This window comes from Lycium barbarum, chromosome 4 (genome assembly GCF_019175385.1).
Source record: "Lycium barbarum isolate Lr01 chromosome 4, ASM1917538v2, whole genome shotgun sequence".
Classification (NCBI taxonomy): Eukaryota; Viridiplantae; Streptophyta; class Magnoliopsida; order Solanales; family Solanaceae; genus Lycium; species Lycium barbarum.
The window spans coordinates 26,920,915-26,943,651 of NC_083340.1; the positions used below are offsets into that span (position 1 = coordinate 26,920,915).

Consider the following 22,737-nt stretch of genomic DNA (forward strand, 5'->3'; position numbering starts at 1 on the left):
TTATCAATGGATAAGGTTAAACGTAAAAATGCAAACTCAAAACAAATCAGCAGATTGTGTATATACTATGTATATTTAAGTGTACTTCATGTATACACGTTCATAGCTGTTTTAAATAGAGGTAAACCAGTAATTACGTAAATATGCATAACCCACAGAAATACACTTGCAACAATGCACAGAATTTAAACAGCATCAAATGATAATATAGACTACGCACAGGACCTGCTAATACATATTTATCCACGTGAAGATGCTCGGAATATAGATTAAGTATATTGGCAACGTACAACATATATCAAGCCCAAATATGGCATATTTGCGACGTATAAAACACCTGTTGAACTCAAGAAGGATGCTTATAATACTCGGGCATATTTTCTAGTTCTCCTTTTTCTATTTCGAAGCTAAACACTGATGACTATAACAAACTATCACCACTGCCAGTAACTTATGATTCCATTCAGCTGAAATCACAAATGGCCTCTTTTAACTTTACACAAATCACAAATTCATATATCATGCTAAGCGCTAATAATACAAGAACAAATTACGCGTTGCCAGCCAGATTTTACTCCATCAGTTCTGCTTCTTTATTCTACTATCAAGCAAAAATGGAAAATAGCATTTCTCACACAGAAGCAAAGAGAGGTGGTTTCAAATAATAGACTGCCAAATACCAAAGTTTTAAATTTATCCAGGACATCTGGAAGGAAAAATATGCATTTAGCATGTTCATGCGACATTCAAAGAATAACCGCTATATGCAATGATGAAGAATATGTTCAAATCCAACATAGGGAAACCCAAGAGCATACTACTAAACACATTGACACTTAGGCAGATTTGAAGGCTTTGCACATGACTCATGATGAGTAAATTAACGAGCCTACAACTCAGATTGACTTATGCCTAGACAACAAGTAAATCCAGTGATAGTCTAACAGGCCTATATTGGATAGAAATTCTTTACATATTTTAACCAACTTGTAATTTATCAAGGAACCATAGACTAAATCACATTGGAGTCCCTCATATGCTAACAACTGGACTAGATTGGGATTACAACAATGGCAACAGGACACAGGTCAATACCTAACTTAAACTAACATATGCTTAGTCAAATGGCGACTGCCTAATTCAAATTAAACACATTTTTAACATGGTTCATGATGCAGAGCAACTAGTCGCTACTAATCAGATAAACAGCCAGCGAGGAATAAGAACCAACCAAACCAGCATGCATAATTCTCTTTTCGATACAACTAAACTAAGCAGAATGTAACTAACCTACTTAAACAAACTGGACTCATTCATTAGATACCCTGGATCACTAATGACTCTTATTTTGACTTAAACCAATACACAGACATGTTAAAGCAGCAGTAGACAGGTATCATTCAAACGATATACTGAAGATCAAATTATCCACCAAAGAGTAAAGCATACTAAACTCAAACTAAACAAAACTAATTTAAGCAGAACTGGAATAATATCTACCAATATTATCACATTACCTAAACCAATAAAATGTAAAGCATATGAAAACAGATAATACAAAAACAGAGGTTGAAGTAGGCATAACGTCGATCGAATTGATTACTCAACATACTTTAATATCGACTAAACAGGACCTAAGCTACCAAATAAGCAGGAATTAAATACTCTTAAGCATGATTGAACTTAGCAAATAAGGAGAACATAACTAAACACAACCAACTTTAACATATGCAATCCCAGTTTAAACTATCGAACAACATAATTATACTAACGAAACTTCAACATGCCAAACCAAACACCTGACGATACTTACTCCTTAACTAATACTGAAACCGAAACAAATGCGTGTCGACATAGAAAGCTAACTCGTACAAACATCACATCGAAAATAAAAGTGAACTTTCAAGAAAAGAGGAAATTGCTGACCTTTTGCAAGTGCAGCGAAGTGAGGCGCGGAGTCTCGATTTATCCTCGAACACCACTAAATCCGAACTTGCACGCGCTCGGATTCAAACAAATATTAAAGCAAAATATAAGAGAATTTAATGCTTGAGACGATATCTAGAAAATGAAAAACTGATATTTTAAAGGGAACCTCGTGCGATTAGGGATTGGTATTTTTAGAGGTATTTGAAGCTGAAGAACTCAATATTTTGGGAATTTTTGTGACTGAAAAAAAAGATGACCTAGTTCTTGAGGGATCGAAAAATACTCCAGTTTCTTTGGGGCTTTCACTGATAAAAAATCCTCTAGGTTCTTGGGGGTTTTTCCAATCCAAAAATCCTTCTCTTTTCGAACATAACCATCAAATTTTATAGGGGAAATCTAGGGTTTCTTTGTGAAGGAGAGAGAGAAGCGGGGGACAGGGTGGAATGGGGTGACAGTGGTGTGGAGGGAGCGATGAGGATGGAAGAGGAGTGGAGGTAACGTGAGGGTGGTGTCAGAGGTGTAGTGGAGTGGGCGACAAGAGGAAATGGGGATGACGAGCGTGGTGGGGGGGGGGGGGGGGGGGGGCAAGACGAGTGGGGGAGCAGAGGGGAGTGGGATGTCAGAAGTGTAGTGGAGTGGAGGCGGCGATGAAAGAGAAGAGAGGGAGGTGAAGGAGGAAGAGCGGCGGAAGGAGGAAAAATGATGAAGGGAAATGAAAGGGAGACTTTAGGGTTTCCCTTATTTTGAACGGATGGGCCGGGTCAATCAGTGGACTGGGTTGGTAGTGTATTGGGTTGGGCTGGTCCGTTTTGAAATATTGGGCTGGTATTTGAAATGTGGATTAGGCATTAAAAATGAGTTGGGGTGAATTAAAATGGGCTGGTAAATTAAAATGTGGACTGGTTTTGTGAATTGGTCCGAAAATAGTATGAGTTGATTGAGCTACTACATTTAAATAAAAGACATATTTAAATAACTTGTGTTAAAATAATATGCAATTATTGGTGCTCAGATAAAAAATGGCGTTGTAATAGCCGCGCAATAATATTTCGAAAATCCACAGTAAATAAACACTATTATTTAATTATGCAAAGATAAATGCGATGCGTGTGCTTAAGCTGGTAAAATGCCGAGAATGATAAAAATTGTGAATAATAATAATAACACTGATGATGGCTAGTAACTGTAATGGAATAATGAAACGCCGGTATTGATAAGATGCTAGTAATTATAGTAAAATATAATATATATTTTTAATTTTCCAAAAATATTAGAAGCGTAAATAGATATTTTGGAGGAGAGGCGGGACAAAATTGGGTGTCAACAACCATAATATTCATCATAAAGATTGTTTTTCTCTTTTATAAACTTGAGAGAGGTTGGAAAGAACTTTAAAAGAAGTATTTGATAAATATTTAACCTTTCACCATTAAATAATTCTCACATTCATTTTCCAACAATATACAAATGAGAATTTAACTTTTATGCATGAGTGTAATATTTATTTACTTATTCACGTTAAATTAACTTACTCTTACTAATAGTAGTTAGTAATTCTTTATAATAAGTCCGATTTAACATGTGAAACATAAAATATAATTATCGGAACTCCATATAACAACATCAAGTAAATCTATAATCTAAAGTTCAATTATAGCACATAAAACTTGGGAGTAATTTGTAATTGTACTCATATCTCAAGGAGCTTCTGCAATTATCTTATCCCAAAGGACCAACACCAAAAAGAATGTGAAAATATCTTTTTACAAACCACAGCAAAACCCACACACCATGGTGGCAGTGACCAAATTGAAACCCAAAGAAACAAAATGCTTATCACTCATCTTCCAAAACTCCATTACTTCTCCATTTTCTACTCAAAACCCAAGATTATAATCACCTCAACACTCTTATCCAAATCCAAACTAACCCCAGTTTCCCATTTTTCATCCATCACATCAGCAGCCAACACGCTCCTCCAAACAACACCAGAGTTACAAGAAACCAAGAATTTGGAAATTGAAGATGTTCTTGAAAGACCCCACATTGAAATTTCAGTTGAAAAGCTGTTTTTCCCACCTGATACTGATGTTTCTTGTTCTGGTTCAAGGCCATTGAGTAGTAGGATATTGAAAGGGTCAAATATTGTGCTTAGTAAGTATGCTGGTGATGCTCAAGTGGAACAAGCTGAGTTTGTGAAGAGTAGTGTGGAGACTGAACAGTGTCCTTCCGATGGATTGCCTGAATTTGCTCTTGTTGGGAGGTCTAATGTGGGCAAATCTTCTTTGCTTAACTCGCTTGTAAAGCGTAAAAAGCTTGCTCTTACTTCCAAGAAACCAGGTTGAGATATATTCTTTGTTGAACAATTTTGTAGAATATGATAGTGTGTGATTCTTGGTTGTAGAAAAGATGTGAGTTTTAGTTCTATAGAATAGCTGTAAATTGATTCTTAAGAAAAGATGTTATTTTTAGTCTTGTAGAATAGCTGTAAATTGATTCTTAAGAAAAGATGTGATTTTTAGTTTTGTAGAATGGCTGTAACTTGATAAATCGTGATTCTTGACTGTAGAGAAGATGTGATTTTTAGTTTTGTAGAATAGCTGTAGTTAGATAAATTGTGATTTTTGAGGGCTATTTGGTTCATTAAAGATAGCTGTTTTGAGCTAAGTTACTCGGACTCTTCGAAAGTGTTGCCATACCCGTGTTGGATCCTCCAAAAATACACTATTTTTGAGGGATCCGACACGCACCCGATTTTAAGAGAGTCCGAGTAACTTAGGTTTTGAGTATAGCTAGATATTAGGTCCTTGCTTGATAGAGAAATTTCTGATCCTTTCATTATTGATTACATGTTTGTGTGGCTTTCAGCATTATGGTTAACTGATCCCTGCGCCAAAATGGCACATTTTTGTAGCCTAAAGACCAAAATAGCATGCCAAAATTTTTCTATAACCAAATGGGTTTTTCGTTGCACGTGCAACTAAATGTCAAAAAACATTAACGTCTCCATCTAAAAAAAAAAATACATTTCGCCATGATTATAACGAAATGTAGTTAATTTTTTTTTCTCATTTCGCCATGGTTATAATGAAATGTAATTAGCTTTTTTTTTTTCTACATTTCGCCAAGAGCCCAACAAAATGCTCTTATTTTTTTTATTAATTTTTTGCACTTCGCTGGACATGTTCTGTGCTTTTTTTTTTTTACATTTCATTTATATTGTGACTCTCGTGACTTAAAAGAAACTAAAGTTGCAGATTCAAATTTAAGACGAGCATTGATTGGTCACATCAAAATAATTTGTTTTTGTAGTTCATGACTCAGTTTGCGAACTACTTTACTTTTTTCCGTTAATAAATACTGCCTATCTTTACCCATCCTTCATCTTTCAATTTTCTTTTATCCATTTCATATCTCATTTTTCTCTTATCTGTTTCATATCCTTCAGCTTTCATTGTTCTCTCATCCATTTCATAAAGGATGACGGAAACTTATGTAAAAGTATATTTATTTTGTGGTGGTGAAGTTGTGTATGATGCGGGTTTGGTTAGGTACAGTCGACATCCTGAAATAGGGCAAAGGTTTTCAATTTTCCTAAAATACAATCGTCTGCAACGCGTCTTAAGGAGTAAAATGTTCGTAAATGATCCTGAACTTTCGGTGGTTATCACCGGACGATGTCCAAGGTCATTTACAGCCGATGGTTTACCAATTTATGGTGAGATGCCGATTTTCTTCATAGTCCTGAGATTTTTAAAAATCACATAAGCATAGCGGCGCTTGACATGTATGCTACTGTTGAACGCTCTACCCAGGTTGAAGTACCTACCGACAATGAATTCGAGTTCGGAGGTACTACCTATCTCCCAAGTTTGAATATTGGTTTTCCAAGGGGTGTAGTTCAACAACAAACAATGGTAGGATTTGGTAGTTAATCAAACTATACGACTAATTATGGTACACAGTATGATGGTGTGGATTAAACGCACTATCATAACTTTGATTGGAGCGGGCAGAACTGTGAGACGGGAGACCAAGTAATGCTACTACGCAATCGCAGAATTTGGATTGTAATGTCCGACACCCTTCACATCCAGGTCCAAGTGAATTGGACAGTGATAGGTAAATATAATCATATTTTGTTCACTTTATTCATGGATCTTATAATTGTGTTTGACTTGTAAATTCTATGAATTTTCCTTATCTATAGGCATAACGATTTTGAAGATAACCCCACATTGACTCAGCTCACACAAATTGTGAGCAACAACGATTTAGCTAATGATATAATAAATGAGTCCGATAGTGATAGTCCATTAGATCATGAAGGGACGGATGATGATCAATCGTCTGCTGACGACAACGATTCTGATGAAGACGTTGTGGCCCCCAGTGATCTTAGTGTTAATTGTCATTCAAATGTGATCCCATATTTGGATAATATAGAAGAAGCAGCGGAAGATTTTGCATACATGAGAGGTAACGGGTCTGTTCGGGCTGCACTTTGGAATTTTAGAAATCCTAATCGGATAGCGATAGTCCATTAGATCATGAAGGGACGGATGATGATCAATCGTTTGCTGACGATGACGATTCTGATGAAGACATTGCGGCCCCCAGTGATCTTAGTGTTAATTATCATTCAAATGTGATCCCATATTTGGATAATATAGAAGGACAGGAATATTTTGCATACATGAGAGATAATGGGTCTGTTCGGGCTGCACTTTGGAATTTCAGAAATCCTAAAGTTACCAAATCAGGTTAGTTTGGTGCGAATAATTTTTTTAATACTCCCTCCGTCCCAAAAAGATTGTCCTAGTTTGACTTGACACGGAGTTTAAGAAATAAAGGAAGACTTTTGAAATGTGTGTTTCAAAACAAACCTTAGATATTTGTGTGGTTGTAAATCATCTCATAAAGTTAAATTGTTTCTAAATATAGAAAGGTGACAATCTTTTTGGGACGGAAAGAGTAATATATTGTTTTGTGAATTTTGTGATTTTAATTGGTGTCATTAGAAGTTGATATATTTCCTTGTACGTGCAACTAGGTATGTTATTTCACAACAAGAAGCAAATGAAAAGTGCAGTGAGACTCTACAATATAGCCAACAAAAAAGAATTTAAAACGGATCAAGCCAAAGGTACATTTTGGAAGGTTATTTGCAAGCGGCATGAGTTAAGTTGAAGTTGGATGATTCGTTTTTCGTTGATCGGAAATGGTATGTGGAAAGCAGGCAAAGTGGTTGAGCCACACACATGTCCATTCAGGAAGTTATAACAGGGATCCACAAGTATAATCCTAGTTATAGAAAAGCGCAAAAAGGGCGTAAGAGAGCTTTTGAGAGGGTGTATGGTGATTTCGAAGGTTCATTTAGGGCGTTGCCTCGATACATCGCTGCCCTACAACATTTCAATCTCGGCACTGTTGTTGAGTGGACACACGAGTCAACTACAATGCAAGGCGAACACATCTTCAAGTATCTTTTCTGGGCCTTTCAACCAAGCATCAATGGATTCAAAAGTTGCAGGCCGGTCATCTCAATAGATGGCACCCATGTCTATGGTAAGTATGAGATGAAATTGTTGATTGGTGTTGGAATTGATGCAAACGTAAATATTTTCCACTTGCATACGCTATAGTTGCACGTGAGAACTTTGAGTCATGGACTTGGTTTCTCTGTTTATTATGGAGACATTGTTTGTGATAGAAAAGGAATTGGACTAATTTTCGGCCGTCATCAAGGCATCTTGCAATGTATCCAAACACATGAATGGTTACAGCCACCCACCACACACCATAGATTTTGTTTTCGACATTTGAAAAGCAACTTTAACAAAAAGTTTCTTAACTCTGATCTTGAGAACCTAATGTCGTTGGCGGCTACAGAGCACCAGATGAAGAAATACCGAATGAGGATGCAACAAATCAAAACTTTGTCACCTCCCGCGCATATGTGGTTGAGCGAACTTCCGAAGGAAAAATGGACATTGTATAAGGACGATGGTTGTAGGTGGGGAGCTATGACGACAAATGTCTTTGAGTCTTACAACGGTTTATTGAAGAAAGCCTGTGGACTGCTTGTTACTGCCATGGTTCGCATGACCTTTAAAAATCTTGTTGATCGTTTCGTTAAAAGAAGTGCCCTTGCTGCTTTGCTAATTGTAAATAAGAAAACTTGGCTGCCCGTTGTTGATAAGAAATTCCATGAATATTGGGAAAGGGCCAACATGCACACTGATGTGATGAACTAGGGCGGAAATATCCATAAAGTCTCTGACAATGGAAAAAAGTGTTCATGTGGGAAGTTGAAAAACTACCATATGCCATGTTTCCATGCAATTAAGTTTTGTCGGATCCGTAAAATTCAGCCCAAGGACTATGTTAGCAAGTACTACAATTGCAGGTATTACAACGTACAATGGAAAGTTTTCTCCCTTGGGTGATGAGGCATATTGGCCTGCAAGTCCCTTCCGTTTAATTGCAAACACTGCATACGAGCGAACTTCTGGAGCCCAGAGAAAAACTGGAAGGAGGAATGAAATGGATATTGCTCCTGCTCGCATGGCTAGGAGGTGCAGTACTTGTAGGCAAACCGGTCATAACAAGAAGCGTTGCTCCAATCGTACTCAGTAGTTGTTGTTGCTTATTTGCTATTGTTTACCTATCACTGTCCAATTCACTTGGACCTGGAATTACAATCCAAATTCTGCAAATGCGTAGTAGCATTACTTGGTCCCCTGTCTCACAGTTCTGCTCGCTCCAATCAAAGTTATGATAGTGCGTTGAAGCCACACCATCATATTGTATACCATAATTAGTCATATCGTTTAACTGACTACCAAATCCTACCATTGTTTTTTATTGAACTACACCCCTTGGAAAACCAATATTCAAACTTGGGAGATAGGTAGTACCTCTGAAATCGAACTCATTGTCGGTAGGTACTTCAACCTGGGTAGAGCGTTCAACAGTAGCATACATGTCAAGCGCCGCTATGCCTATGTGATTTTTAAAAATCTCAGGACTACGAAGAAATAACGATAAAGATTCATCGTCCATAATCGGCATCTCACCATAAATTGGTAAACCATTGATTGTAAATGACCTTGGACATCATCCGGTGATAACCACCGAAAGTTCAGGATCATTTACGAACATTTTACTCCTTAAGACGCGTTGCAGGCGATCGTATTTTAGGAAAATTGGAAACCTTTGCCCTATTTCAGGACGTCGGCTGTATCTAATCGAACGGTCATACACAACTTCACCACCCCAAAATAAATATACTTTTACATAAGTTTCCGTCATCTTTTATGAAATGGATGAGAGAAAAATGAAAGCTGAAGGATATGAAACAGATAAGAGAAAAATGATATATGAAATGGATAAAAGAAATTGAAAGATGAAGGATATAACATGGGTAAAGATCAGTATTTATTGACGGAAAAAAGTAAAGTAGTTCGCAAATTGAGTCACGAACTACAAAAACAAATTATTTTGATGTGACCAATCAATGCTCGTCTTAAATTTGAATCTGCAACTTTATTTTCTTTTGAGTCACAATAAAAACGAAATGTTAAAAAGAAAAACACACAACATGTCCAGCGAAGTGCAAAAAAATAAGAGCATTTCGTTGGGCTCTTGGCGAATGTGGGAAAAAAAAAATTTAACTACATTTCGTTATAATCATGGCGAAATGTTATGTTTTTTTTTTTTTAGATGGAGACGTTAATGTTTCTTAACATTTCGTTGCACGTGCAACGAAAAAACCCATTTGGGTATAGAAAATTTTTTGGCATGCCATTTTGGCGCCGGACTCATGGTTAACTTCTAAGGTTAAATTTGGGTAGATTACTTCATATAGACTTTCGAAAAATTAATAGCCAAGTCTTTGGTGAAGGTAGAAGGTTATAAAGATAGCAGTAACAGAAGAAAGAACAAATCAATTGAATTGGCTATCAACAAGCTCCAAGTAGTTAAATTAATTTGAAAATGAGCTTTATTTTAGGGGTTGATTTTCTTTTGAAATTTCAGGGACTCTAATGAGGAGCAAGTGATTGTCTTTTAATGTAGTAAACTTCACCCTTATCCCCACCCCACCCCCCAAAAAGAAAGGCACCCCTGCCCAGTAGCCCAATAGTGGCTATTTGATATTTCCCACTTTGCTTCCTTGGTGACTCGAAAAAAGGTAAGTTTTGTTATATTGGATATTATAACACCGATGGAGGTCCTATAGTTTCATCATATAACAGTTCAGTATTACTTAGGACCGCGTAGATGGTAGTAGGGGGCTTTAAGCTAGCAAAGTGACAAGGGTGATCAAGTGGAATGAGAGGGGATGCACAGGGCTCTTTTGGTGACAAATGCTGGGATTTTTTTTTCCTTTAGTAGGCTAATAGACAGTACCTCTCCCCCCTCCGCCAAAAAAAAAAAAAAGGAAGAAGCTGGAATAGTTGGCTTAGTTCCATATGTGGAAGAGATGGAGGAACATAAGTACGATGACACTTTTTTGGACCTGATTTATAGGGACTGACTGACTGAAGAATTAAGAAGGAGAAGAGTGGAGAAAGCGAAAAAAATACGGGGTACCTTGCAGGAGTCAATGCAGGTGCAGCAGTTTTATGTTCATTCTTTCATCCGATTTCCTTCTGCTCTTTCGATTAGCATCAGCTGTCATCCCAGCGTGAGAGCTATTGAGTTTCCCGGAAAAGACTGCAATCAAAATTTGATTTTACTGGACTTTCCAGCTTTACTGTTCTGCCAGCCAATTCTTCCTGGTGGGTACAAACTGCAAGGGTCATCTCTTGTTTTATGTTCTTTTATGGGTCATATCTTGCTTTATTCACTCCAGTGAAATTGTATCGGCTGTAAGCTTTTCACCATAAGGTATGATAAATACGATGTGGTTAATTAGTAACTCAGTATGTGGAAATTTTGATGGTACAATGTACATATCTTTTCTTTTTTCTTATAATTTTGATATCTTGTAAGTGCTCTCTTTGTTTAGATAGGCAAGCCAACTTTTATGGGGAACTTGACTGGAAACTAAATTCTAAGAAGCTAGATCAACAGTATATATCGTCATCTTATGAAGCTTCCGATGTGTTTTACTTTTCAAGATTTTCTTTACAGATTTACTATTAGGAACCATAAAAGTAAACATGTTCTTCTGTCTAATTACAGGAAAGACACAATGCATCAACCATTTCCGAATAAACGACAGCTGGCATCTTGTGGATTTACCAGGTTACGGGTATGGAATTCACTGCAAAATGTTTAAATAAAGTTGAGTATACTTTCCTGCACCATTTGAAAAGCTACTGTAAAATGCACCCAAGGGTGTGGTTGTGGTCAATGAAGTGGGTTGGGAACCATGAGATTTCAGGTTCAAATCCCAGTGGAGGTAAAAACACCAGGTATTTTGCCCGTATGTCCAAGTATTGGCGGGTAGAATTACCCGGTACCTGTGCTGGTAGGGGATAACTGGTGCCCTATTGAATTAGTCGAGGTGGTCGCAAGCTGCCTGTACACCATGGTTATCAAAAAAAATTGTAAAATGTGATATTCACACTCTGTCATTGCCTATGCACTTTCATGATAGCTTATCTGATGGCTTTCTATAAGTATTTGATGAATAAGTCATTGTTACTTGTTGTAGTTTGAATTGTCAGAACTCCGTGCTCTGTCAGTCTAGGTCTGTCAAATAAGGTTGACTAAATTAATATAAATGATTTTTCATTTCACGGCGAGGAGAATCTCAATTACATAAAATAGAAGTTACTAACTCGAAATCTAATTGTAAAAGTAAAAGATTAAAATCAAGAACCTTATCAAGATGAAAGGGAAGAAGAAGAAGAGGGTCGTGGATGACCGGCCTAGGATTGGGTGGGGGAGTTTGACCATGACTAGTGCCCTAGAGATGGGTGAGAAATTGACGGCTATGGGGGCCTGGGAGAGTAGTGGGGATGCGACCAGTATGTGGGATAGGACGACTAGTTGCATTAGGGTAGTAGCCAAGAAGGTGCTGGGGGTCTCGACAGGTAGTCGTGGTAGGCATCGAGGGGACTGGTGGTGGAATGGAGAAGTTCAAGGGAAGGTGGAAGCAAAGAAGGTGGCGTATGCAAAGTTAGTAGAAAGTAATGATGGGTGGAAAAGTGGACGAATAGGGAACTTTATAAGATGGCGAGGAAGGAGGCGAAGTTGGCGGTTTCGACGGCAAAAACCACAGCTTTTGAACGCCTTTATGCAGAACTAAAGGACAAAGGCGGGGTTAAGAAATTGTTCAAGCTAGCCAAGGGAGGGAGAGGAGGGCACATGATGTGGATCAAGTGACGTGCATCAAGGACGAGCATGGCAAAGTTTTGGTAGAGGAAGCTCTCATTAGACGGAGATGGCAGTCATACTTTCACAAACTCTTGAACGAAGAAGGGGACAGAGACATTGTGTTGGGAGATTTGGAACATACCGAGAGGCAGTCGCGATTTTGGGTATTGCATGAGTATTAAGGTTGAGGAGGTTAAGGGTGATGTTCGTAGGATGCGTAAGGGAAGAGCGACCGGACCTAACGAGATTCCTGAGGAATTTTGGAAAAGTGCGAGCTCGGCAGATTTGGAGTGGCTGACTAGGTTGTTTAATGTCATCTTTAAGACGGCAAGGATGCTCGAAGAATGGAGTTCAAGTGTAATGATCCCTTCATACAAGAACAAGGGCGATATCTAGAGTTGCAACAACTATAGAGGTATCAAGCTGGCCATACTATGAAAGTGTGGGAAAGGGTGGTGGAGAAGAGGGTGAGGAGAGGCGTGTCTATTTCAGAGAATCTGTTCGAATTCATGCCGGCATCAGAAGCCATCCATCTTGTAAAGAGACTGGTGGAGCAGTATAGAGAGAGGAAGAGGGACTTATACATGGTATTCATCGACCTAGAAAAGGCTTACGACGAAGTTCCAAGGGAGGTCCTATGGAGATGCTTGGAGGCTAAAGGTGTACCTGTGGCGTATATCAGGGTGATTAAGAACATGTATGAGGGAGCCAAAACCAGGGTAAGGACAGTAGGAAGAGACTTAGAGCACTTCACAATTGTGATGGTATTGCATCAATGATCAACTCTTAGACTGTTTTTATTTGCCTTAGTGATGGATGGATTGACGCGGCAAATTCAAGGTGAGGTGCCATGGTGTATGCTTTTCACGGATGACATAGTCCTGATCGACGAGACTCGTAGCGGAGTTAACGCTAAACTGGAGGGTTGGGGACAAACTATGGAGTCTAAAGGGTTCAAGCTGAGTAGGACCAAGACAGAGTAGTTAGAGTGCAAGTTCAGTGAAGCACCTCATGAGGCTGGCGTGGAAGTGAGGCTTGGTACCCAGGCCATCCAAAAGAAAGTAGCTTCAAGTATCTTGGGTCTATTATACAAGGCAACGGGGAGATTGACGATGATGTCACACATCGTATTGGGGCAGGGTGGATGAAATGGAGGCTCGCTTCCGGAGTGCTATGTGATAAGAAAGTGCCACCAAAACTTAAGGGCAAGTTCTAGAAAGTGGTGGTTAGATCGACTATGTTGTATGGGGCAGAATTGTTGGCAAATTAAGATCTCTCACGTTCAAAAGATGAAAGTTACTGAGATGAGAATGTTGAGATGGATGTGTGGGCACACTAGGAGGGACAGGATTAGGAATGAGGCTATCTGGGACAAGGTGGGAGTGGCCTCGGTGGAAGATAAGATGCGGGAAGCGAGATTGAGATGGTTTGGGCATGTGAAGAGGAGAGACACAAATGTTCCAGTGCGGAGGTGTGAGAGATTGGCCATGGATGGTTTCAGAAGAGGTAGGGGTAGGCCGAAGAAATATTGGGGAGAGGTGATTAGATATGACATGGCGCAGTTACAGCTTACCGAGGACATGACCTTAGATAGGAGGGTATGGAGAACTCAGATTAGGGTAGAAAGCTAGTAGATAGTCTCGTTCATCCTTTCATATTAGGAGTCACATTATCGCGCTATAGTTTCTTGTGCTTTGATTTCTGCTACTATCTGTTATTACTCTACTTTGATTATCTTATTTTATCTATGGTAGCTACTGTCCCTTTGCAAACTGTTTCATCATGGCTTAGTCACTTTCATTATTTTCATTTCCATATCGCTCTGAATTTCTTGGCCTTATCTGACCTCTTTTTATGCTTTCTATTGAGCCGAGGGTCTTTCGGAAATAGCCGTCCTACCTTGGTAGGAGTAACGTCTGCGTACACTCTACCCTCCACAGACCCCACGTTGTGGGATTTCACTGGGTTGTTATTGTTGTTGTCGTCTTAGTAAATGTGAATCAGAACCTAGCATAGGAAGTGTCTGTGGATATCGAGACTTGGTCAAGGGATATGGTTAAAGTGCTGGATTGAATACAACTACACGTCATATTGTGGTAGTCAGGTTGATGCAAGATTTTAGCCAACTTTACTAGATTGAGAAAGCTGTCCAAGAGACAGGCTGAGATGTTCATAAAATGCTTGAGCACCTAGCAGACATGTTCTTTAGAGTGACTTTATGTAATTGTTGTATTCCCTCTCTCCTGTAAATCCACTTAGAATAAAGCCTCTTTCTTGTGCATGTAGATTATTGTGCCCAGCTGCAAGCCACTTTATTTTGTTGTCTATCTTCATGGTGATCAACTTCTGTCCACACTGTGTCTCTCAATCATATTTTGCAAATTTCCCAGTCTCTCTATCACTCTCAACATGCATTAGAATAATCTTTCTCCTTTTCATGCCTCAAATTGATATCTTTAACGTGTACGCAGTATTTGTATATTCAAGATTAATTGCTGAGTTTCTCTATTACATGGTGAAGGTATGCAGCTGCACCGCATGAAGTACGGACAGATTGGGCTAAGTTCACTAAAGATTATTTCCTAAACCGGCCAACCCTTGTCTCAGTCTTCCTCCTAATAGATGCTAGCATTCCTGCAAAAAAGATTGATCTTGAATATGCAAGTTGGCTGGGACAGAATAAGGTTAGTCGAAATGCGTGACCTATTTAGTTTGTGACAAAATGTTGATGCTTTTCTGTTTATTTATCTGTATTTATGAAGACTCTTCTCTAAGTTTTGTGTTGTATTGTGGGTGCTTTGTTTCAGATCCCAATGACACTAGTTTTCACCAAGTGTGATAAGCGGAAAAAGAAGAAGAATGGAGGAAAAAGGCCCGAAGAGAACTTGCAGGATTTTCTGGAGTTGATACAGAAGTTCTTCCAAACTGCACCACCTTGGATTATGACCAGTAGCGTCACCAACCAAGGTCGAGATGAGATACTGTTGCACATGTCCCAGCTGCGAAACTATTGGCTTAAGCATTGAGTTTGCCGTCATATGCTTTATTGGTGTTGTGACTAAATTTTGTCTAAAAACAAACCTGTGTTGGCACCCGCTATGCACAAGGACATGCTGGGTGCAATTGGTATTATCAAGAACCGGAAGCCTGAGTTATTGGAACAAATGGGACAAAAGAGTCTTGCGATGACTCCCTTGAGCAATTCCTGTTATTGTTATACTTTATTAGAACTAGTTATGTTTCTCCACATTTACTCGGTCAGAAAGTCTGTCACTAGTTTGAATAGGCTGCAGTTGTTAGTGAAACTCAAACTGGAGAATGCCCAGGCAACTGGATTGTCTCTTGTATATACATAGCCCTCTCTCTCTTTGATCTATGTAACGTATGTTTTGCCAAAATACATTGTTGTTTATTTGTGACTTGCTGATAAGTGGTTTTTGATCTATCCAATTGAGGTCGGAAGTCTCATTTTCCCGTCAAATTTGAATAGCAAAGCATTACAATTATTGGCATGACGAGCTCTTGGAAAGTTTTTCTTAAAACAATAAATGAAAACAAGTTTTTGGATTTTTTTTTTAAAAAGGAAATGTTCTTAAATGTATGAATGATGTTCATTTGATCGCATCGACCCTCTCCTGATTCTGAGAAAATGTGGCTAAACAATATACATTCTCATCAAATAAATTTGCGGATTACTTTCATATGGACTGGTCTTTAATTTTTGCCCCTAAAACTAGAGATTCCAGAGGCCAAAAAAAAAAAAAATCACAAATCAAGATTTCATAGCAAATTATGTTTATTCAGACAAAAGTTATGCCTTAATATAGTTTTGTAGTAACTACATAGAAACTATGTCTCGTGCCATAATTCTGTAGGATAATACTTTACATAAAAACTAAGGCTTAAGGCATAATTTTTGCCCAAATAGGAATAGTTTGTTATGAAATCTTGCTTTGCGATTTATTTATTTTATTTTACTCTGCGAGGTTCAAACCCAAAACCTCAAGGCTATTTTCGACCACTTTTTTATTACTTCAAGTCCGAAAGGCAAAAATAAAGACCACCAATTTGAGGGACAAAAATTAAAGATTACCCCCGGAACAGGGCATTTGTGCGAATTGCCCCATTCTCATAGTAACTCTGCTTGCTGGATTGTCATAAAATCGCAAGCAACTTATTAAAGCTTTCATGAACTGCTCATAGTCTAGTCCAACAAGTGAGGTCTGAGAAGGGTGAAATGTACAAAAATCTTACCCTACTTTCGTGGGATAAGGAGGTTGTTTCCGATAGATCTTCAGCTAAATAAGAACTGCTCATAGGACAAATCTGCAGAGGAAGTTCTACCAATTATCATTTAAATGTATCTCATTAGCCTCAAATGATTAGGCTAAGAGGAATTGAAAACGAATACCATAACAAAGACAGAAAGCAATCAACATTGGACATATATCCTAAACAGCAATAATTCCAATCTGACAGATGAAAAGTAATACTCGAGGTACAAATATTCAACACTTTGATTCATCAGCAAATAAAAGGCAAAATTAAAAAGAAGCAATATCAAACTGCCTCTCTAGACACTTAAGAGGCCGCAGCAGTGCCCTTCTTCCTTGGAGTTGCCTCGGTTCCTGAAGTGCCAACAAACAATAAAGCCAATTATTAATCAAGCATTTAACTGAGCCAAAGTTTGCAAGCATCAAACATTTAACCTTTACTTTGTTAGAATCTAAAGATTGATCCATCTTAAACAGAAACTAGGTAAGCTTATATAGCCTTAGCCCCACAACTTAAGTAACGAGTGAGTGATAATTTTCTAGACAGACGTGTTCATTTACTAGAAAAGATAATGGATAAAAAAAGATAAGATCACATGAGAAATGTACCAAGCCGAGGGAACCCAGATAAAGAAATTAGGAAACAAAATCTGGGCAAAAAAGAAACCCTCCGAATTGGAAAAGATAAATATATGCCCCCAGAACAAGGCCATCAAGAAATATGTCCTTGAAGCTGAAAGAAGAGGCAATTAGGGAAATAATTATTTTACTATACACATGTCCTAAAATAGCAATCTTTCCTCAAAATAAGACCTAGAAGATGAAAAATGACCTCTAGACAAATTAAGTATCAAAACATTAGTTGTAAATGTTAGGGTTGTTAAGCTTAGCTAGTTTTTTTTTTAAGATGATGATCAAGAAATCCACCTGGGCCAACCCTTAGGACCAATCGCAGCCCTTGAAAGCTCCGGGGTAATAGGCCCGGTCTTGTGCCCTTCTTCACTTAAATACCAGGCTTAGCTCATATTGCGCTGGGCTCGAACATGTGAGCTAACTCACAAGCCCCTCAATCTTTGCCACTTGAACTAAGTCCTAGGGGTTAACTAGTTTGTGTATTAGAGGAATAAGTTAATAGAATCTGCTAAATCGAGGGTTAGACGCACAAAGTTGTAAAGTTGAAGGTAAGATATGCTTTATTTACAAAAAGATAACAAAGACAACTTACCCTCTCTGAAGTTCGTCTTAAACCTGCGGGGTACATTGCGGAGATACCTCATGCGACCAGTTCCAGTGGTCTTTCTTCTAAGTGCCTTGACGCTCCAGTTATCTACAGCCAAAAACAATAATCAGCATACTATACCACTGTATTAGGTTGCAAAAACCACCCAAAACTAAACAGTTGTATTGCTTTTCAAAACTAAACAGTTGTAGCAATTGTTTCTCAAAAAATCAATTGGATCTCAGAAATCAACTTTGTAATGGGTAAAAGTTCGCAGAGCCCTTTATTTCTTTTTCAATAAAAAGAAAAGGTTGTGTTTGAAAAAGATACTGGAAAACCAATCATGAAGCGCCCACGTGGGGCCTCAGACCCCTTCATTTCATTTAGATTACCATATTTTAAAACCAATTTTTTTTTTGCTGGTCAGCTGTTTAACCTTATGGACGGACAGGGCCAGTCTCTTTTTTCCTTTTCCCTGTTTGATCTAAATGGCTAGAAAGTACTTACTTAAAAATGAAGTTCAGTAGCAAAACAGGTTTAATTGATTTTCTTGTAATAATGTTATTCTCAAAGGTTGATAAGTGATAACCTAATCCAAACACAATATTTTCCAAAACCAATTTATTCCAAACCAACCCAAACTCACAATGGCTATCCACGAACCAAACTTAAGACCATCCAAAACACATTACAAAGCCAAATAAGAGTAAGCCTTAATCAAACAACGTTGTGAGACATACTAAAGGCAAATACTAAAGTGTAGAAGAACACAATAGCTAAAACGCCTAACATGATATCATGCAAATAATTTTTATACTATCCAATTCATTATAAAGCCAAAAAGAACCCATTTGGTTCCCATTATTTTACCCAATTTACCCAGTTCCCTTAATTGCACAAGAATTTCAACTTTTCAAGCTAATAGCAAATTGCTAGCTCAGTAAAAGTGACTGACATTTAATATTTTAATAATTACTTATTCAACAACTAGAAACTAAAAGGATGACCCAAAGAAAAAAGGCCTAAGTTTGATGAGATTCAACACTAACCTCTTATCAGCCGACAAAAATACATCAATTTTCAACATCCAATTGAAAAAATATCAACCAAAATAGCTCCCTAATCCAAACCCCTCTTAAACCATGCTAGATCCAACAAGTAAATGGCAATGGCCCAAAAAAACAGAAAAGTAAACAAAAGAACTCAAATCACCATGCACTTCAGAACCCATTTCTATTATTTCACCTTATTTATCCAGTTTCTTAAATCAAAAAGTTAGCTGATGGTACAAAAAATTCAACTGTTTGACCTAATAGCAATTACTACCTCAGTATAACCGACTTTCTCAATCAGATATCAAATAATTACCTATGTAAACAGCCATAAACCTTTTTTAATCCAAACCAAACAGGCTCATACTTCAATAAGATCCAAACTACCCTCTAATCAACTAAATAGTTGCATCAAATCCCAACACCGAAACATCTCTCAATTATTTCAGTTCCAACAAGTAAATGTCAATATCAACAAGAAAAATCACAGAAGTATTATTTCACCTTATTTACCCCTTTAATCAAAATCACAGTTAGATGATAGTAAAAAAAAAAATCAACTTTTTGTCCTAATAGCAACTACTAGCTCAGTAAAACTAACTTTCTCAACCAGATATCCTATTATTACCTATGTAAGCAACCACTAACCTACCATCTAATCAAGTAAAAAGTTACATCAATTTCCAACACTAAAACATCTCTCAACAAATAAATATCAATAACAAGAAGAAAAAATCACAAAAATGAATTAAAACGAGTTAATAATATGTAAATGAATTAAAATTTACATATTAGTATCAAATTGACCGCATATTACTATTAACTTCACACATTGAGATCTGGTCACTTAGCACTTAATAAGGGAAAATCTTGAAAAATGAAGTTAATTCCTTATTGATTATGTAAGTGGACACTTATTTTGAACCAACATAAAAAGGCTAAGTGGATACTTATTACGAAGAGGAGATACTTAAATGAGATTCAAAACTACCCTCTAATCAACTGACAAGTTACATCAATTTCCAACACTAAAACATATCTCAATTATTTCAGTTCCAACAAATAACTATCAATAGCAACAATTAGAAAAAACACAAAAGAGAAATAAAAAGCATTACATTTTCTGAGACGTGCAGCAGGGTAAGCACAAGCAGAACAACGACTCTTCTGGATATGGAAACTACGACGACCACATCGTACACACAGTGTGTGTGTCTTATTCCTTCTCTTACCGAAACTCCCTGTTCCTTTTCCCTATTAACACATTAAACTCAAATTATTACACACAATCAAGATTGAATATATGGAGTTAAATTGTTTGTTTGTAGATTGGATAGTTACCATTTGTGCAGCTTAGATGATGTCTTGTATAGAAGAAATGTATACGAGTTAGGGTTTTAGGATGTTCAGCGTTTTTATTTGGTTTTTATTTTATGATTTGGGCCTCGAAATGAAGCCCATTTGTTACTTTGTTCAGGCCTGATACTGTTAGTTAATTAGTTTGGTAGGATTTGCGCGAGTTGCCGATTAAAAGGATATCATTTAAGGTCAATCTCATTGAGAGACACTAGTGGTTGATAACATTTTTCACTTAGACAACTCAACTAAACCTTGTACATATTTAGCACTTAAACTACATTGAATTTGTTCCACTTAAACATTTTTTGCTGACATGGCATGCTGAGTGTAATACACTCATACTATTTAGCCGATTTTTATTTTATTTATCTCTTCTTCCCCATTTTTCCAGTCATTACCTCCCACCATTTCCCCAAGCTTAAGCTCCTTCAATGGAGGTCGAATTTGATCTCTACATTTGCAATTGCCAAATTGGAAGAAATCTTAAGTCTTGACTCCTTTTTTTTTTTTAAGAATGGAGAATAAATTTAATGAAAAATGAAAAGTAAAGAACGATCTAAGCTCCTTTCAATTTTGGCATTCGGAGATGGCGCATTTCATCATGAGCTTTAGGGCATGCAAATTCCTTCCGACCCAACAAATTTATAATTCATTTTGATCACACCTTCACCTCCCACATTTACAGTCCAAACAAGTATTAGTGTATATGAGCAAAGAAACATAACCTAAATCGAATTTTTCCATTTTTGGTCTGAAATTGATCTCGTCGATTGCCTTTGTTTGAAATCGATAGTAAAATTGATGATGAAAAAAATTGGCCCAAAAACAAAAATGGAATTGGAAGTTGAGTGTGTTGACCTTTAGTCAATTGTCTTTGCTTTGTTGTTTCAGAAATGGAGTTATGGTGGAGATCTCAGTTATGGTGCTAAAGTTGAAAGCCAAAAAGAAGGGGGAGATCGGGGTGGGGATGGGGTTGTTAGTTCCGTAGTAGCCTGGTAGGGGTGAGATTTTATTTTTACTTTTTATTTATTTTAAATTAATATTTTGCAATTAAATGCCACGTGTCCTTTTTTAATTAGTCATCATACCGCGTCAGCCGCGAGTGTAATACACACATTTTGTAAATTTGGCAGATTGCCAAAAAAGTCTCATTGAAACAAATTTGATATAGTCTGAGTGTTCAATAGGTACAAGGCCTAGTTGAGGTGTTTAAGTGAAAGATGTTGTCAATCACAAGTGTCTCGTGATGGGTTTGGCCATTATTTAAAATAAGAAAAATAACTTAATGATACTACTTAAGACAATATATTACAAAATATAAGGATATTTTTCTTTATTTACAAAACATACCAACAAAATTACAAAGTATATCGGATATGAGCTTAATGGGATACCCATGATTTTGGACTTTTTTTTAAGGAAGGGAATCTGATTTTAAATGTGTGCTTAATTTTAGGATAGTTACCAATCAGTTTCTTCTTTTTTTTAAAAAGATTTTTCTCTCTCTCCCTCTATGATAGACATCATTTCCAGACCTAAAATTTATCTTCTCTCCTATTATAAATTTTAAAACCAATATTACAAAATATTTTTTTTATTACTAACCTATGTATTAATTGTATATAAAAGTTGGTTTGTATCGTTTTGAGATATGTGCGGTCATTGTATGTTTGAAATCTGTATAAATTATATAAATTGTAGTTTTCAAAAATGTTGAAAACCAGTATATCTATGAAATGTGTATGAAATCTGCTATATATCATTTTTTAGATATATGCGGCACAGTGTGTATGAAATGCGAATAAATTAGATATGAATTAATCTTAAAAATGTTGAAAACTGATGTGTATGAAATCTGGTATCAGAAAACTTATTATACATATATACTTTCTCATAATCTATACATACATTGATCAGATATTATACAATTTATATGTACTTTATCATAATCAAAATATACATACAACTTTTATACATATTTCATACATAAAAATTTTAACGAATTTATAAAGTTATACATATTGCATACAAAAATTTATACATATTTATTTTCTGGTGTATGAACTTTGTATGGAATCTGGTATGTATCAATTACAAATTTATTATACATATTTTCTCAAAATTTAGTCAGGAATGGAGGAGGGGTCTCACTTATGGATTTCGCTAAAGCCTTTAGATTGGTAGTAGCCAACTCGCGTTTCCCGAAGAGGGAACAACACTTGGTAACCTTTCGTAGTTCGACGGCTGCGACGCAAATAGACTTTTTGCTCTTTAGAAAAAAGGATAAAGGTCTTTGTAAAGACTGTAAGGTCATTCCGGGTGAGAACCTTACGACCCAACATAAGCTTTTGGTGATGGATTTGGGGATTACGAGAAAGAAGAGGAAGAGGGTCGCGGATGACCTGCCAAGGATCAAGTGGGGGAGTCTGACTTTGTCGAGTGCCCAGGAGATGGGGGAGAAGTTGATGGCTATGGGGGCTTGGGAGAGTAGGGGGGATGCGAGCAGTATGTGGGATAGGACGACGAGCTGCATTAGGGAAACAGCTAGAGATGTCCTGGGAGTCTCGAGAGGTCG

General features: G+C 37.2%; 2 protein-coding genes and 1 long non-coding RNA gene across 5 annotated transcripts; 2 read left to right on the forward strand and 1 right to left on the reverse strand.

Moving 5' to 3' along the window:
* The first annotated feature begins 3,700 nt into the window (after positions 1–3,700).
* LOC132635666 (GTP-binding protein At2g22870) lies at positions 3,701–15,677 on the forward strand. The gene is made up of 4 exons (XM_060352148.1): positions 3,701–4,269; positions 11,119–11,188; positions 14,780–14,942; positions 15,066–15,677. The coding sequence occupies exons 1-4, from the start codon at positions 3,759–3,761 to the stop codon at positions 15,282–15,284; spliced, it is 963 nt and encodes a 320-aa protein (XP_060208131.1). The 5' UTR covers positions 3,701–3,758; the 3' UTR covers positions 15,285–15,677.
* Positions 4,276–10,415, forward strand: LOC132635667 (uncharacterized). Of its 3 annotated transcripts, none has more exons than XR_009580648.1 (3): positions 4,276–6,051; positions 6,140–6,692; positions 6,983–10,415. It is a non-coding gene; the product is annotated as an uncharacterized LOC132635667 (long non-coding RNA). The 3 variants fall into 3 exon arrangements; XR_009580647.1 differs by having other exon boundaries at positions 4,276–5,647; positions 5,745–6,692; XR_009580646.1 differs by having other exon boundaries at positions 4,276–6,692.
* A 999-nt stretch (positions 15,678–16,676) lies between the features above and the next one.
* On the reverse strand, positions 16,677–20,288 carry LOC132635668 (large ribosomal subunit protein eL37). The gene is made up of 4 exons (XM_060352149.1): positions 20,145–20,288; positions 19,922–20,057; positions 17,758–17,859; positions 16,677–16,886 (listed from the first exon to the last, which is right to left on the reverse strand). Exons 1-4 carry the CDS (start codon positions 20,145–20,147, stop codon positions 16,840–16,842), a joined length of 288 nt encoding a protein of 95 aa, XP_060208132.1. The 5' UTR covers positions 20,148–20,288; the 3' UTR covers positions 16,677–16,839.
* Positions 20,289–22,737: the final 2,449 nt, after the last annotated feature.

What these genes read in the sequence shown, in the direction of transcription:
- LOC132635666 (XM_060352148.1), top strand. Translation starts at nt 3,759, where the DNA reads ATGCTTATCACTCATCTTCCAAAACTCCATTACTTCTCCATTTTCTAC. An exon ending in GTGGATTTACCAGGTTACGG is followed by an intron (nt 11,189 to 14,779) that starts GTATGGAATTCA and finishes TACATGGTGAAG; the next exon opens with GTATGCAGCTGCACCGCATG. An exon ending in GTTGGCTGGGACAGAATAAG is followed by an intron (nt 14,943 to 15,065) that starts GTTAGTCGAAAT and finishes GCTTTGTTTCAG; the next exon opens with ATCCCAATGACACTAGTTTT.
- LOC132635668 (XM_060352149.1), bottom strand. An exon ending in TGCTGCACGTCTCAGAAAAT is followed by an intron (nt 17,860 to 19,921) that starts GTAATGCTTTTT and finishes TTTTGGCTGTAG; the next exon opens with ATAACTGGAGCGTCAAGGCA. An exon ending in TAAGACGAACTTCAGAGAGG is followed by an intron (nt 16,887 to 17,757) that starts GTAAGTTGTCTT and finishes TTGGCACTTCAG; the next exon opens with GAACCGAGGCAACTCCAAGG.